The 19358-nt window shown below is 31.1% G+C and overlaps 1 protein-coding gene across 1 annotated transcript; it reads left to right on the forward strand.

The window, feature by feature from the left end:
* Window positions 1-3611: 3611 nt before the first annotated feature.
* LOC111034161 lies at window positions 3612-17245 on the forward strand (the record flags this gene model as incomplete). Its single annotated transcript, XM_022315241.1, has 18 exons — window positions 3612-3887; window positions 4560-4675; window positions 5104-5274; window positions 5393-5616; window positions 6552-6760; window positions 8029-8151; window positions 8233-8381; window positions 8569-8839; window positions 10251-10370; window positions 11177-11446; window positions 14680-15009; window positions 15119-15234; window positions 15302-15472; window positions 15689-15900; window positions 16103-16200; window positions 16586-16711; window positions 16784-16932; window positions 17008-17245. Coding segments are annotated over exons 1-18 (3354 nt in total), but the record flags the coding sequence as incomplete, so codon positions are not given.
* Between the last annotated feature and the right edge of the window lie 2113 nt (window positions 17246-19358).

Below are 19358 nucleotides of genomic sequence, written 5' to 3' on the forward strand. Positions count from 1 at the left end.
TAATAAGTCTGAATATTGTGAAACTTCCATTGTATTTGGAAAATAATAATGCTTATTATGACGAACATTTTTTAATTCTCTCTAGTTAAAATATGTATTTATTTATGTAGTTAACTATATTCAGATGGAAAAAATAGTTTTATAAGAAACCTTCTTTGTAGGTTTGAATATCCAATTTTACCAAAATTTGAACTTTAAATGCCAAAAAAATGAGATTCAAAAAAATGTATAGTAATAACTAATAAGTGTATAAGTATTTAATAAGTGGTTTATTGGAATATTAATTTAATAAGATGGAAATATACGTATACACATTTGAAACGATAAAAATCTCTGTACAATTTACTTATTTACATTAAAAATTTAAAAAAATATTAAAGCTAAATAATTATGTTATGGCGGTCTTATATACGGTGCAAAAATTAAAGTTCTGATAAAAATTTGAAACAATCGATGAATTTATGAAATATTTACCTAATTAAATGATATCGGGAATTACATAACTCAAAACTCCGTTAGTATAGGCAACACAACTTACAGGGATCTTTTGCATTTTTCCATCAACTAATAATAATAGGACACTGTTGCAAGAAAAAAGCATTTATATTATATTATTATTTTTGTTGCTGATATTAATTTATATTATATAATAATACATTTTGAAGGAAAGTATATGATGAGGGATGACTGATACGGATAATGCATGATTAACAAGTGCCATCAGTACCCATGCACAATAGTGACACTTTTCTTGTTTTTTACTTTTTTATTAAACAATTAAAATAAATTAAATTATGTTTCCTGGAATTGAAATTGTAAATAAGTCGCGTTTATCGTAAGAAGAAGAAATCGTAGTTCGTTTGACAAAAGAAAAAAACCACGAATCTTGTACCAGTCTTATATTAATTCAATGGTACCTAATACCTATACAGTATTATAGTGTACATACCAACTGTCAGCTAATCATGTATAGAAGTTGAGTAAACACACCCTTACCACAAGTAAATATTGTTTCAATAGTATTTCGAGTTGAAATCGATTTAGGCTTAACTTTTCTAAACTAAATGTTTTTTTTACATATTTGAACATATGAAAAAAAAATGTAACATGATAAACAAATTTATTTTCATAACAATCATTTTTTTTTTTAAGGAAATAATTATCATTTGCGAAGGTGTGTTAGGTTGAAGTACAGTGTGCTCTGGATAATTGACCAACAAATTTTCCAATTTATTATTGAACTGGTTTTATTCAACCGAATAGATATTTAAATCATATGCATACGACACATAATAAGTTAAAATATATAAAGTAATTTCTTCTTTAAACGATATTTGTAATATATTGAAGTCAAGTGTTACTACACAACAATACAATAAAATTAAAAAATTAAATCTCTGACAGTACGTTGATAATACAATTTTCCGATGGTTGACTGTTTCAACAAAATGCTCCTACATAATAATATAAAACAATGTAACACGGATATTTACAATTCGCAAAATAAATAAAAATGTAATACTTATATTCATAAAATATCGTTCACGTTAATTTTTAAAGCGTATCCTTTGTAAAATATTATGCGACATTAATAATATGTTATCTGACCCGCATTTCGGTTCATCCAAATTAAATATTGACTAAATACCTACGTTTTGTTTGAGGGGAACCAGAAAAAAAAAACACGCTACTCGTGACTCGACTTTCCCGTTCAATCCCAGTATAAAGTTTATATTTTGGTGATAGTCTAACGCTATTATTATTTGACTAACAATGTGTGCCGTTCGTGTGTGAGTCGGGTCGAGGGTCCGGATCGATTTTAAATTTTTCGTTCGGGTTTTTTTTGTACCAATCGTTAGAAATGCGGAATCCTATGATATTATGGTTGTGTCTCGTGGCGTCAACATTTAAGTCGTCGGTGGAATACGATGGCTTGATAGACGCGTTGACCAGAGTGTTTGCACACAAACACGTGCAAACCGTAACGGCCACCACATGCTGGCCAACAGGTGGCATTATTTTTTTATTTTTGTTTTTTAGCCGCAGTCGTTTTTGAAAATCGATAACAAAAACTGTACTATTATTTACGTGCATGTCCCCAATCCCACCCCATCAAAATGTTGACAATTTTTATCGAGTCGATGCAAGACAATTTACACAATCTACGAGCCTTTTGTTGAATAGTACAACAAAAAAAAAAACCAAAGATTGGAGATGCGTTGAAACACCATTTTGATTGGGAGGGGTTCGGGACATGTACGTTTATTATTAGTTAGTACCTACGTGCCTATTTTACACATGACATTCCTCAGACGCAAACAGTCGACTACTGTCGGCACTGTCATCGGCCGACATATCGGTGAATTTCCGTGAGTCCGTGATTCCAGTGCACAAAACATGGTACAGATGTGGGATTCTGGTCGACGTGTCTTGTGTTCAGATCCCGAAAACGCTATTTCGAAAGGTATAGTTCTGCTGTTATATTGTAATTTCGCCATTATACATTACCCCTTATTTGGGTACTATAAGTACTGCTTATTTATTACTTTTTATCGGCCTTTTTTTTAACGATGGATAGCCGAGATGTGTTTTTAGTATTTTCACGTTCCATCGTTGCGGTATCGTTTCTTCAGATGTTGTATCTACTCTACCGGCTACTAGTTCATACTAATTACTTATCGATTCTGCTAAGCCTTTGATTAAATATAATATTTAAATATTTAAAACTATGAGCTTTCTGTGTTTGTATAGTTGGTTCGTTGCTTAAAGTTTTTTTATCAAATAAATTATACTAATTATGTTCTAAATTCATTGTAAAACTCACCTATACCTAAATTATGCATGATATTATTAATACATAATTGTCATTGTATAGATACAAATTAAAATATTAAATTTAATAATTTAATATTTTAATTTGTATCGTTAATTATTTATGTTAATAAACAAAATATCCAAGCAGTCTAAAATTGGTTTCTACAATTTTTAGAAATTTAAGACTAGGAAGGTGGAGGAATCGATATGTAGGTGGGTTACCAACAATGAACAGCTAGTAGGTACAGCCGAAAAATTCTATAAATATTTATAGTTATAGGTTCATATTATATACGCGCAGGTGTTCTACAAGCAAGAATCAATGTCCTGTGGTATAGGTAAAATTTTTTCAAAACTTGATGTTTTTGGGGTACCAATGAAATTAGATGAAATTAAATCGATGAATTTATTATATACATATAACAATAATAAATAAATTGATATTATTGTTAACTATTAAGAGGACGTAACACTGTCATTTACTGTCTCCGTCTTACAAGTGCGAACACGGCAAATGTACGCTCAGTAGATCACGTGTAGCTTCGTCGAAAGTCGCTCTGCGGTTCATTTTTTCTAAGCTTAAAGAGCTCGATAGTTATTTTTAGAAAATCACATCATAATCTGAGGACAACCCATTCACGTCACTATGAGCCATATTGAAAAAAAAAAATAATAATAATGAGTAAACGAATGACAATAGCGGCCTACGAATAATATTATATGAAATGCGCTCGCAGGCTTCGAAACACGGACTTTTTAACATGCAAAATGATTGGATACTAATAAACTCACGGCGAAACGAAAGTCACGTGATGGACACGTCGGCGATTGCACTCGAGACGTTCGAAAGGCATTTAGGTGAGGAGTACGTTTTGCCGGAATCAAATGTGTTCTTGTTGATCGACACCGCCGGTGGGTGGGAAATATGGGAGGGTTTCAAAGTCGGTAAAACGGAGAGAATCCAAGTGAACAGACACGGCGTGGTGACGAGCGACGGACTTTATTTTGAAAAAAATGACTCCATCTCGTTCAAGTCCAACCTACGAGGTACCACGTTGAAGGCGATCACCGTGGTGAGTAGATACGGTTTTATAATATGTTTTCTGTAAGTATTAAGAAGTAGGCACGTGAACCAAAACAAATCAATACACATATAGATTAAACGTAATATTGAACATAACAACGTCACTCACAATATTATACAGGGAATGTTACCTCTGGCTTAGGTATTTATTTTTTTTTGAAAACTATTCAACCGTGTATTTTAACATAATATTTAGTGTCATCGTTTTGTGGTAAAAATGATAGCTAAGGTTTTACGTGAAACCATACAAAAACCGTTATATTTTTCTATCAAGAGTGTGAAATCGTTGTCTTACTCATTTGGAAGGGTATTACGGGCCATGTACAGTTCCTTAATTTTCCGGATAATATTGAGTTTTTATTATTTTAAATAAAGTATTTTCATAAATGTTTAAATTTGACCTATATTGACCAGATAGCAAGACATAATTTACATTAAAAAAAACCCGTAGGTGTAAAAATAAATCCTGTACGTGGGTTGTTATTGTTGACGAATAATAATAAAAACTGAAATAATAAGATCGTGACACGCATGCACGTATAAGACACTTATAGATTAAATCACTTATCGGACATTTCTCGGGGAGGGCCGCCCGCAGCCACTACCATAATTACACCACTGACGTTTATTATTATATAGTTTTGTCACCATTATTCGTTAGATCTCGGAACCAAGCAAATTCAAAGGGTTCTATCCATTTGCTGACACCGACCTAGATACATTCGCTCATATGCACTACGATTTGAACGTGATACTACAGGATCAACTTAATTTTAAGTAAGCAAAACTTTTACTACACGCCGAATATACACAGTCAAGTCTTGTAGAAATTATTATTTTTCAATGTCAACTTAAAGGCAACGTTTTCTGTGTTCGTGGCTTGATTTAACCAATACGACCCAACGCCCTATGCTCTGCTCGATTGTTTTCATTAAAATTACCACCTCTGAAACCGTTAATTACTATACGTAATATTACAAGCATGAGAAATACGAGTAAAAACGTATTTGTTTGATAATTTAATAAGCTCAATAGTTTAATAAGGTTTAAATATTTACCGTTTGAAAATCAAAATGTGTTACTCCCAAACATTTTGGAGATTGAGTAAAATCATAAACAAAATATTATATACATGCAATGACATTACAATATTACACGCAAATAATGTTCACAGTAGTGTTATAATATTTTGTTCGTGTGAATAGAATAGATCTAGGTATCGTCAATAGTTTTGGCTGGGATTTGGGAAACGGTTCGTTTAGTGGGCTGACGGGTCAACTGCAAAGAGGAGAATGCGATTTCAGCGGCATCGGCGTATTCATGAGAAACGATCGAATGTCAGTGATCGACTACACAGTGGGGACGTTTTATAGACAGTAAGAGATCGCTCGTGATTGTCTCAACAATAATATTATATTACCGTATTTACATAAAAAAAACCCGAGATATCGTGTGATTGCAGTTACATCGTTTAATTTTTTTTTTTTATTGAAGAGGGGCGGCGTTGTTCAAACAACCGCCACTGTCCAGTGTCCACAACATTTGCATTCTACCGTTCAAGTTCGAAGTGTGGATGGTGACGCTTTTCACGTTCATCGGATTCACGATCCTCATCGCTTTTTTGTCCAGGACGACCCGAACGTTCAAGAAGGACGACGAGGAGACGCTAAACGTTTTAGACTCTGTTACGATCGTGCACGGAGCAATTTGCCAACAAGGTATGTTATTATTATAGCCCGACGTGTAATTGTATAATATTATATTATGTTACCGCAATATAGTCCTGGCCGGGGGTCCTAGCAACAGGATGACATGTTATAATATAACAGTGGTCAACTAATTACCGTACTCGAGGTTGTGACGCCAAGCGGCTATTATCTTACCTGTACCTGCCCGTTTGTGAAAAGATTTTTCGTGTTGTTATACTTGCACGCGTGTCTTACGACTGTGTGAGTGGAACGTTAGACCGCCGAGGCTCGGTCGAGATTGTTTTGCAAAGCCATAAACAGCACGGTTCATTAAGATCATCACACTTAACACAAACCTTACCCCCTATACTACCTATTTTAAATTTTTCTTCCGTACCCCTAAGCTAGATTGTAGGTCTCATTATAAATTTTAAACTTTTTCACACAACTACTCTTAAAATGTTTCAATAAAAAATAAAAATAATTAATATAATGTAATAACGTACATATTTCCATATATTTTGTAGGACAAGTCGATGTTTAAGTTTTTATTGGCAACAACTGAATATGCTATTGAAACTCCCGAAACGAATCGTTATAAATAAAACAAATTCAATATGTTTCACCCAATTTGTTTCGCTTATCCCAGGTTAGAAATCACTGCCTCATAATTTCTATTATGTATCTGTTATCTTAACCTTTTTGCCGCTCTCCCCTACCCCGTGCACTCGTTCTTAAGTATCTGCGATTCTCATTATCCGAAACGTCATCGTGAAAAATAATAAGGTTAGGACAGGTTATTATAATATTGCACAACATCATAATAAGGTTAGGTTGGGTAACTACAACATGATACGACATCATTGTAAGGTAAGGTTAGGTTATTATAATATGACACGAAATGAAACACACGTTTGGTTTTCTTTTCACACATGGTTTTTTTTCTCTTTTTTTTTCTTTGACAGGCTACACGGTGAATCTGAACGCGGGGTCCATACGGGTCGCCATTTTCGTGCTGTTTTTGACTGCGGTGTTTCTGTTCACGTCGTACTCGGCCAGCATCGTCGCATTGCTCCAGTCGCCCAGCAATTCGATAAAGACCATTAACGATTTGGTGGAATCGTCGATGACGTTTAGCGCACAAGACAACCCGTACAACGGCGTATACTTCGGTGTAAGTGTATTACGTTTTACCAATGCTTGATTCGAAAAAAAAAAATTAGTAGTTGGACTCAGTCCCACACAGAATCAACAGTCACATTGTCTGTGGGGACAACCCCCCCCCCCCTTCCTAGCAACGGTCACGCCAAAATGATATTAAATTTGTTCTGCAAATATACACAAGAAGAAAAAGAAAGAACACTTATTTATTCATTATTTTTAAAAAGTAGCATAAAATTGGTAAATTATAAATAAATTATGCGTTGAACAATAGGTCAACATAAATTTTGATATAAACTTCCTTGTATATAATACAATTTCTTATCGCTGTACTTTATAGTTATTAGATTTTTTAACAGTTAATTTTTTTTTGTATTTTTGTATCTTTTTATACGAGCATAATATAGTAGGTATTTACAAAGGACCGGCACACACTGATAAGTGATGTTCTCCAAACGTATAGGTAATAATACCATCATGCGTCCTTACCAAGTGCATTTATACTGACTGTCATTGTCAGGCTTGTGAATTTAAAAATTTTGTTTGATGTAAACGAATTTTATGCTGAAACAAAAATGAATGAGATACAACATTAATTCAAGCCACTACTGATCTAAATGTGAAATTTTATTTCACCTGCATTGACGTTAGTGCATGATATAATATTACTATCACCAACTTTGCTCTAAGTTGTATGCAAATTTTTTTTTTGGAGGGGGGATGAATGACTTAGCTTTTTATATCAATACATATAAAATCAAAATTGTTCAAAAATATAATATTTAGACCTGAACTCCTCTTAAACTTTCAAAGTCCTATACAGTACGTGAAATCTAACCGACTGAATATATTTCACTGAGGGAAATTGAATTTCCATTTTCCAGGTTAAAAAATTTAAAATAAAACATTTGAAAACGTTAATGTAATTTATTTAATTTTTTAAATATCAAGAGTAAAAACTTTTATCAGTACTTATAATAATTATTATCATTTTTCTAGATTTATTTTATATTACAATATAATTATGGAATTATACTAAATTCTGAAAAATGTAATAATTATTTAATTTGACTCTATATTATCTTCTGGGCTTTGTATGCTTTTGTATTTTCCTATATATCAAATCAATAACATTTTAAATTTATACATAACTACATTTTTAGATTAAAATTGCTATCAGTTTTATGGTGTTTTTAACCATGCAATTATTTAAATTAATTTTACCCACGTAAAGCATGTTTGTGTATCCTCACGACTCACGAGTGTGATTTAATTATCTAGGAAACGGAAGATCCACTCTTACGGAAACTTTATGATACGAAAATGAAATCTCACGGAACTCAAAAATTTACATTGGCTTCGACAGGCATAGCTAGAGTTCGAACAGAGTTTCATGCGTTTATGGTCAGTTGAGTCGTATTACAATACAGCAATATAGGTGTAAGCTTATTTGAACTACTATTTACTTGGTATTATCTATTCAAGATTGATTTCGTTTCGGCGTACAAGTTGATTAGCCAATTGTGGCGAGAAGAAGAAAAATGTGGTTTATCGGAGATTCAACTTTTTAAGTTGCCAATGCTAGCATTAGCGGTGGTTAAACGGTCTGGATACAAAGATATTTTAAAACAAAAGTAAGTCGTAAGGGACTACCATTGTAATTATAACACTCCAATAAAGTTTAAACCGCAACAACAGTATGTGGTGTATAGCATTCATATACTTTTATATAAATGTGCATTGCGTTTTAAAATTTATTTCCACCTTATATTATACGCTTATACCGAAATACTATGACTAATAATAATAATTACATTTAAGATTAATACAGCAACAAGAGGTCGGACTTAAAAATCGAATCATAAGACGGTGGGTACCCGCAAAGCCGATGTGTGATTCATCAAATCGAGCCAATCAGTTTGTCAGCGTTTCTATAAAAGAAATATACCCTATGCTCCAGATATATGGGTTTGGATTATGTATTTCGATCGTAATACTGTTTTTTGAAATCGTGTACAACACTTACACTTGTCAAAGTGATGATCCGCATAGCAATACATATTTCAGTATTTTTCGTTTTATGTATAATAAACGATAGAATTTTAAGCACAAGTATTCAATAATAGTATCACACTATATTATTTTACATCATGTTCATTATTGTCAATCGTTATCCGTGCAGGATTAAGTTTTAATTGTATGACCTATATGAATTAAACTATTGAAATTTCCGTCGTTATAATTTACCATTGTAAAATGTGCCTTAATTTTGTTGATCATGTTTTTTTGAGTATACGTCCAAGGCTGTAACTGGAAAAAGATTTCGGGGACACCCGGATCCAACATTTTTATAATATAGATAGAGGAGTGGTGGTAACATTATTGGCTCAAGGCGTCTATTGGCCAATGTCTTTTCAGCCTCCTATTACAATAAACATAGTGGAACTTCGTGGAATATAGTTATAGCATAAAAGGGACAGAGAAGAATGGAGGACATTTAAGAGATGACAGGTTTTTTATGTTTTAATAATGTTCGGTTTGCTGCGAAGTATAATATTGTAAATATAACATTGTAAATATTGTAATCGCGAAATCCGCTCGGGTACCTATACGTATAGGTATGCACTATCTTTCAAATATTAAAAATAAATTATTGAGCTACTGAAGTAATATACAATTTTCAAGAAAAATAATTAACGCAGCTCGAGATAAACAATTTAAAGAAAACCCATTTTTTATTTTGATTATTAATTAAGCCGTCGAAAAATAGGTCATTGGGTGGAGGTTATTATAAGTTGTTTTTATACTAGGGGGAGGGGGTTGGTTTGAACATGTGTATGTGTGGCGAGTATTCGTCACTAAAAACCCGGGTGGTCATCCATCCGGGAACTAGTGACACGGGCCGATGTTGTCTACGGTTATTAGTTTTTGAGCTACACCAAAGATATAAAATTGATTTTTTTCACTTTTTTGTTTTGTTTTTGAAGACTCTCTCAAAACCTAGTTGAGATTTTCAATTTCGACCTTTCAAAAGTACCCACTAGATCCACTTTTCTATTAGAAAATATGCTAATTTTGAGATTGGGAACCTTTTTACTATCCCAAATACTGATGACGGACCGAAAAAAATAAAATCTTAATTAAAATAATTATTTTTTTTTAACTATTGACTTAAATTATTCATACAGGCATACTAGAATGACACAACGTCTAGGCTTAAAATCGTTTTTCGTTTGCAATGGTTTATCACATCCATTACAAAGACATGCTCGAAAACTACTGTACAGCAGAGCGGTATCCACTTAAATTATTGTTACAGAAATGTTAATACTCGGAGCTTTCGTTAGGTTAATTAAGTTAACCTAAAAATTAAAAGAAGGAAGGAAGGATATCTTGGAAGATATTTACATTTAATTTACTGTCTACTACCAAGTAAAACTTAAGTTTTTCCAAATTCAAAAATAAAATTTTGTAAATTTCACTTAAGGCAATCGTGGTTTCAGAAAGTTCAAAGTTTGGGTCTTCGAAATGAATACATGAAAAACTCTGAAATAGGGATTTGGTTGAAGTCTTTTTTTGGTTTGGCTTTCTTCCGTACACCGAAGTGTCTGATGCTTTTGCAGGTTAATGTTCATCGCGCTTGAAGATCAAACGATTTCCAAATTTAGTGATTACCTTTTAGAAACATACATAGATTCTAGTCTATTTATACCTACAATTTGGACTGAAACTCCGGATAATGAGGTTATACGAACTACAAATGCAGCTGAGTCATATCATCGATATTTAAAAGACCAATTTTATGTGGCTCATTGTTCCGTTCATATATTAATGAATGTAGTATATTACAATTACAAAGCGAAACATATTTATTTAAAAAAATTAACCAATTTATTATTGAAATTTTTTTTATAAAATCTCAACTGATTTATTAAATTTATATTGATTTGCATGTATATCATAATTTATGATTTATTAATTTTATAATTTTTATAAGACACCAATTTTCAAATAACTAATTATATAAAAAAATATTAATTTAATATGGTATACATACAATGTCATTTTTATAAGATATATCAATTTTGAAATAACTACTTACATAAAATATTAATTTTGGGGTAAATGATATGTCATTTTTGCACCTTTGGCGCTTATGTCATATAGCCGATCAGCGCATCCTAAACGGCTCCCATCGAAAAAGGTTATATGAACAGGTAAATTACCAAACGGCTGACGATATTACCGGGGTACCGATGTACCTTATACCGCTGTGTAATTTAATTTTAACCGAAAATATCTGACATACTAATAATATCGAAAATACCAAACATTGAACACATAATATTATCCATACCAAAATTAATTATATATATATTATAAGTAGATACTCGTACTCAGTGAGCTTCATAATCGCAAAAATTTATAGAGCAGATATAATAAGACAAAACGGAAGAATAGAGATTGTATATATGTCGATGGCACGTTTAAGTGTTGTCCAATTTTTTATCAAATGTTTACCATGCATGTTTTACATAACGGATACTATCTTCCCCTGACTTACTGTTTTTTGCCAGATAAAACAGCAGTTTCCAATGGAAAAGCTTATTCAGCGTTGTGCGATTACATTGATCCACAAGTTGTTTCCGCAAATTTTGAAGAGGCTATTCACGTTGCACTAAGAAAAACATGGCCGTCGGTAAACATAAGGGATTGTAAATTCTATTTGGGTCAAATTTGGTGGCGGAAGATACAGTCTTTGGGACTTGCATCAGAATTCAGAAACAAAGATTCTGAGATTGGAAAATCGCTAAAACATTTATTTGGCCTTCCTTACCTGCCGCAGGCGGATATCTTGAATTATTTCACAAACAATTTAATGACAATCAACTGAGTTGACTTTTTTGTAAAACGGAAGCCGTTTGGGAAAAAAAGGAAACCAAATGGGTTACGCCCAATACGATTATTCCCGTACACAATCGTCACCAACGAGGGTTAGATAATAACTTGAGATAACCACTTTATCATAATTACTACGGATTATTTATAGCTCTAAGAAAACATCAGATATGCAAGCACGTATTCAATTAATAATTTTAAAATATGCTCTTCGATTTTTTAAGAATTAATTAATAAATATTAATAAAATAAGAAAATACAGTTCGCCATTATAAATTTCATACTATTCCCTAGTAAAAAAAAACATTTTTGAGCTATCTAAATGGAACTAACTTTGTTTTTATTGATTAGGAAGGCTCAATTCCATTGATTGATTGATTGATTATGAAAGTAATTGATTTGTTAATTGATAAGTCATATGTCCTTCGGTTAGTGGTGTGCTTGTTTACACGTGGCATTGCGTGGGCACCTTTAAATTATATAATAATGGGTTGTTATTTTGACAGTAAATGTTATGAAAACAATTTTGCAAAAAAAGCCCAAAAATAAAAAATATGCCTTAAAAAGCAAAAATAAATAAACATTCACAAATATGAAACATAAAACTTATAGATTTGGTTTTGTTGAAACATGAAATAGATTTTTATGTAATTGGCCTTTGTTTACAATAGCGAAAAACAAATATACAAATATTAAAAGCCCTCTGTGTCCTACGACTTTATTATTTAGACTGAAACCAAAACAGAATATTATAACATTTGGTTATACGAATCAATTAGGTTTTTTGAATATTGAGAATATTTCCAGGTAACCTAGTTTGCAAAAACAAATACGTGAAATAATGATGTGTTTTTCGCCAACAATTTATGGAATTAGATGTGTGGACATATTATCGATGGAAATGTTATACTGACAAGTAGAAACGTTAAATATCAAAAAATATTCATGGACGAAGGTTTATTGTAACTTATAATTTTAGTAAAATCGAAATAGGAAATTAACGAACGATAATATGCTCAAAGTCAGTGTTACTCACATAATATTATTTTTTATTTTTATTATTCAATTTTCGTATCAAGAAGAAGTTCACGAACACAGTGGTTTAATAAAAGTTATATCGAACTTTTTTATCCAAAGACGTGTCCAAACTGTCACCGCTGTTACATGTTGGCCTACAGGTAATTATGATTATTAAAATCGACTACGATTCACATTTGAGTGGATCAATATTATTGAATAAAATACGTTAAAATCGTTCAATCATATTTGATAGATGTAAATGAAGAACTATTAAAGACATTTTCGACGATCGACAAATCGTTGAGTTTTTGTTTATTCGCCCCTCGGACACACGACACGTGGTATAGACATGGATTCATAGTTGATTTGTCTTGTGATGGGACGCTAAGCTTCTTGCATAAGGTTTTTACCCACATATATATTTTGTATTATAAAATAAATGCATAACATAGCTCGAACACGTTAAATTGATATTTGTTAATTGTAAATTAAGTATAATACTATTATAATATATTGATAAAATATGTTATTAATTCCTGGTTGAGTTATGTGTAGGTTTGGAACACCCGAAAATTCCCGGTTATAAAATCAGTAAAGAAAAATCTTTATACTCAAAATTAAAATTGTATTATAAAATCGTGTACTATATAGTAGTTTAGTTGTTTGTCATTGTGAACAGTTACACAATTTTTAGCAGAAACGAGTTATTTTGTTCACAATAATAAATACGTATATTATAATATATACTGATCAACTACTGATCAAAACTTTTAAAGTGATTTTAAGATTCTGAGGAGAGTGGAGAAACTAAAAAAAAGTCACACAATAGTTTGGTTGGTTATAAATTGTAATCGTAACTCTCAGACCATTAACAAATTGTTCGTCTAGACCCCATCCCAGTTTTATTCGATATTATATATTATATTGTTATCATGGATGCCGACGTGCGGTTATATTATGTTTTACCAAGAGTTGCATATATTTTGGATGTGGGGTTATGTAGACGAGGGCCCTCAGACTTTCAAAAGTTGTCGCGGTGTCAAAAACAATAATCGGGACTTTCATAATTCATTGATCAAAATTCATTAATATAATTTTTATTTAACAGTGATATTTTGAGCGTACAAAATTGTTTTTACACACTTGAACTAATCGAACTTAATAAGTTATTGTTAATTTTGTTATAATAATTATTATTATGCAGTATTACTTAGTTTGTTTTTGACATATTATATTAAAATACATTATGTTGTTGTTTAATCATTACCTGTTCTAAGTACTATCTAAAACATTTTTATTTTTTAATATCTATTAATTAATGATGAATCAAATTTTAAAAGGCAGATTTATTTTATAAATACTATTTAATTTAAATAATATTATTGCTAACAATTATGAAATATTTGTTCATTCATTGCTTATTTATGGTTTCGTATTAGTATAATAAAAAATCAGAGCATTTTATTAATCAATTCCAAAACTATAGCATTGATTCAGCTGTACAGATTCATGTCAAAATTGAAACTTAATGTTTGGTTTAAATGACCTAACATAAAGTGGTTTTTTTTTTATAATTGAAATACTCAATAGAATTTTTATTTCTTATTATTTTTTTTTGTCAAACATTATTACTAGTATTGTAATAGTCTATAATTGGCAACCGCAATTTTTGTTTTGTTTCTAAGAATCCCCACATAATTCCGAACATTTTCTATTCCTAGTTATGTATTTTTTTAATTATAAAATTAATATTTTAATATTTTACGATTGTCTCGGAATTAAATCAGAATAATACAACCTTTATTTGACGACACAAGACATAATTGTAGAGTAAATTTTAATTTCCTTAAAAAACATTTTAAAGATAAACAAGCAAAAATCTACCTGAATCATAAAAACATTTAAATATTTATAGTGACTCTATGGATAAAATAACTGTTAAAAGCTTAAAAATGAGTACATATTATGTGAATTCGTTATCTTTGATGATGATTATTAATAATTATTGTTTAGGCATCAAACAATCGATTATTCAACTTGCAAAATGACTGGTTATTGTTTAACCAAAAATCAATTTCAAATACAAATGATACGTTGACAATTGCTTCGGTTGTCTTTGAAGCATACTTCGATAATTTCTACGTTTTACCAGATTCTTGTGTGTTCTTGTTTCAAAAAATCGGAAATAATGTCTGGGAGATTTGGAGTGGTTTCCGAGCAAGTAAATTAGATACAATTCGAGTTTTCAAAACCGGTTCGGCATCAAAATATCACATGGAAATAAACGATTCGATTGATTTAAGGACGAATTTTCGGGGAGCTACTTTAAAAGCGACTACTGTGGTGAGGATGACTCCGAGATTATTTCCACACATTATAATTCGTGACTTTTTTTTTTACATAACACGTATAATACTATAATATATATACTTCATAAATACACTTCTCACAGATTTTTAATCCGTCCGAATTTGTCGGTTTCAATCAGACAACGACTGCCGGCTTGGATGTATACACTTACATGCATTATCCAATGATTCAAATCTTAGCTTACCAACTGAACTTCAAGTAATGCAATGATATTTAATGATTGTTTATAGATTGATTTTATTTTTTTTTATTTTTTCACTGTTAGTTATACCATTAGTATAACCGATGATCACGGCTGGTCTCTCGGCAATGGTTCTTTTTTCGGTTTAACTGGTATTTTGCAAAGAGAAGAAAGCGATTTTGGAGCTGCTGGATCGCTGATGAGACTCGACAGGATGACAGCAGTTGATTTTACAGTTGGAACAGTTTCTTTAGAGTAATATAATAATGAATTTTGTTACTGACGATAATAATTATTTGGTTTGGTTTAACATTAAACAAGAAATTAAATAATTACCTTCTACCTGATAATATCAGTTTAGTTGTTAGCAATAAATTTCTTGGTGAATATTTCTATTTATAGGTACCTATTATTATGTAACAAAAATAAGATGTTTTAAATAATTATATTACACACTTAATTTAATTGCAGGAGCAATATATTATTCAAACAACCTATGTTGTCCAGTATCACTAATATTCATATTAAACCATTTAAATATGAAGTATGGAAAATTACCCTACTAATGCTTATCGGATTCGTCTTGATTCTTCTATTTTTAAATAAATTCAAAGTAAATCGCGGATCATCGTTACCTGTGCTGGACATTATTGGATTAGTTCACGGTGCTATTTGTCAACAAGGTAAAAATTATTCGAAACATCAAATGCTATTGGTGTTCAAGAATCCTTAACTGTTATAAATGTTGGTAAAAAAAACGTTTTCAGTACAAAACATTTGTATACCTACCAGCTACTAACTAGTCACTATGAACAATCCTCCTTGCATACCAGCCCATTACCTTTGCACATACAATTTAAGATTTTATCTTTACAATTATTTCAGGTCATACAATTGTCTTAATTTTGAATTCTATAAAAATTGTAGTTTTTGTATTATTTCTAACTACTTTCTTCCTGTTCAATGCGTACTCAGCTTCAATCGTGAGTCTATTTCAGTCGACGAGCTCCTCAATAACTAACGTAAAAGATTTTCTTCAAGAAAAATCAATGACAATGAGTATACAGATTACCACATACGCAAAACCTTATTTTAACGTAAGCTTAAATCAAAATTTAACATTTTACCACTAGGATCATTACTATTATAATATATTAATTGTTTTGCTATTAAACGTCTTACATTTTATTATGATTTTATCATAGATCTCAATAAATGCGTAATGTGCTTAATCAAATTAATTTAGTAATAGGTACCTACATTCCTAAAGTATTTATACTCTAAATTGTTTAGATTATATTTTATTCTTGAATGAGAATAATTTAGTTAACGGTCTTATAATATTTTAAAACACAAAATGTGTTATAGGAAACGACCAATGAAATATTGAGAAAACTTTATGATGTGAAAATAAAACCATATAATGAAAACAGCTCCTTCACAGATGCCCCAAAGGGAATTGAAAGGATTCGCACCGAGTTTCATGGATTTATGGTCAACATTTTATATTATACTATATATCTGCATAGGAAATGGAGAAAATGTATTTATTTTTATTTTGCATAGGTCGAAAAAACATCAGCTTATCAAATCATCAATAAAAAGTGGAGAGAAGAAGAGAAATGTGGATTATATGAAATTCAGCTGTTCAAACTACCTGTTCTGGCAATACCAGTGGTTAAGAAATCTGGCCACAGGGACGTATTCAAACAAAAGTATGTTTTTGCTAATGTGATAAGTTTATGAAAATTTTGAAATTATTATTCGTCTTACTTTTATAATGTACAAAGGTTAATACAACAACACGAGGTTGGAATAAGAAAACGATTGATTCAACGATGGACGCCACAAAAGCCGACATGTGACTTTATGAAAATAAACAGAAAATACGTCAGTGTATCTATCAAAGAAATACTTCCAACAATAACGTTGTTCGGTTATGGGGTGTTGATTTCATTTATTGTATTTACGATGGAACTAGCATATCATTCCTTCAAGAACTACATCGACAATAAATTTAAAAAGAAAACCACAAAAATTAAAATCAAAAGAAAATTATTCATCAGATCAGAAATATGATAAATAATCGAACATTAATTATTCTGCATTGATAATAATAATAATAATAAACAAGATAGCAATGTTCAGATATCTCTGTAAGCTTATGGGTAAAATTTACGGATATAATGAACACCATTGGAAAAACATAATTTTTAGTTATCATTTATTTTTACAGAGTATAAATATTTTTTTAAGCAAAATTATACATAAGTACAACATAACTATTTATTATTTAACAATAACACTACGAATAGTGAAATGAATAAATTCATAATTCAAATTGACCTTAAAAATAACCACTGTAACCAGCTTGAAACATTTTTTGTACAAATTACGAATAACAAGAAAACCTATTATTAAAGAGATGTAATGAAATAACGTCATATCATCACCTCATAATATTTTTAAGAACTTACAGTTTCATTCATTGAACACATACGTCATACCGAGAACAAATATTTAAATTGAACAATCACAAAGTATTGTGTTCATTATTATGTATATTTAATTAGTGGTATCAGTGATTTTTTTTAATGCACATATACTATTACTGAGTATTCACAAGAATTGAAACTTTTCAAATTTTTAGTGACATGTTGACCTCGTGATAAATAAACTACACCTGGACAATAAATCGATATGAAAACATAATATTTTAAGGAACCCAAAGTACCATCGATCCGTCGATAAATTAACCGTCGATCCGATCAACAATCACAATAAGTCTCGCGTGACCGACCTCGACGTGGTGCAGACAAGCATCGTAGTGTATATTTTATATTACAAAATATTGAACACAATTCCTCAAATAGTATTTTTATTCATCTCGTGGATATGCAAGCCAGTGTGCAAATCGTGTGGTCATTATTGGTAACTGCATTCTAGTAATATTTTGAACATAATAATGTAATATCATTTCTCTCCAAGTAAATAAATTATTGAAACAAAACAAGTGTACTCTAATTCAATTTACTTAGCACTTATTCGTGATATCACATCTTTATAGATGCTTATAGATCTGATTTATTTTTTACACGGAGTTTCAAGAAATTGTTTTTCTTATGATATGTTTATAGCGATGAACAGAAATTATCAATTATGGTTTTTTTTTTTTGTAAATGTCTTCGAGTGTCAAGATATTTAATAATGAAATTAAGAAATGGAGTTAAAATTTTAACTGAGTCAGTTTATTTTATTTTCCATATTAACTTTAAACCTTGAGAGTTGTAGTAATTCTTCGTTAACTTTTAACTAAAGGCGATTTAATTTGCCTAACCTAACTTGTCATAGTGAATTATTTTCATTAACACGCCCAATAACCGTGTATATTAATAGTAAATGTTGACGAGTATAATTGACACGTTTTCAATTTCGAAGATGCCTGTTGGCCGAGTGACGAATTACACACAGACAAATGCAATACTTACTAATTACCTCAAGTATACATCGATACAAATATCTACATATTCAAATGAACTTTTGTAGGCCTGGCAAATATATCTAAGTGCTTCTAATCCACAATCACAACACATCACGAGGACGACGTGAATGTCGTAGTTTATCCATCTTGTGAAACATCAGATGTCACAATATTCGTGACAGTGAAAAGTGTTGTTATGTATGCAAATATTTATCTCAAACTGTACTCTGTAGTCTGTAGGCATCTCATCAATGATTACGTATCGATGTGAATGCACATTGCGCGGGTGTGTGTGTGTGTCCAGCAGGCATTTTGCTGTATGGCGGCTAGACGAAAGTATTATTATTACACTAAAATCAATACAAATTACAGCAGACGGTACGTTTCGATAACAAAACATAATATTTTCGACAATATTCTTCCAAGTCTAAGAAAAACCTTGGAATAAACAAATTCTATGTGCACCATTTACCATGTACTTGCGCACATGTGTGGTTGTGATATCTTCCATATGGATCTATATGTCCATCATGTCGAGGTTTATGATATTGTCCGGTGGGACAAACTTTACTACGTACGAGTAAATGCTCAATTCTGGTGCGTAAATTGGAAATTCATTGCACGTTAGTGCAATGACGGTTGTCCAAAATTATAACAGTG

Source organism: Myzus persicae, unplaced genomic scaffold, assembly GCF_001856785.1.
Source record: "Myzus persicae strain clone G006 unplaced genomic scaffold, MPER_G0061.0, whole genome shotgun sequence".
NCBI lineage: Eukaryota > Metazoa > Arthropoda > Insecta > Hemiptera > Aphididae > Myzus > Myzus persicae.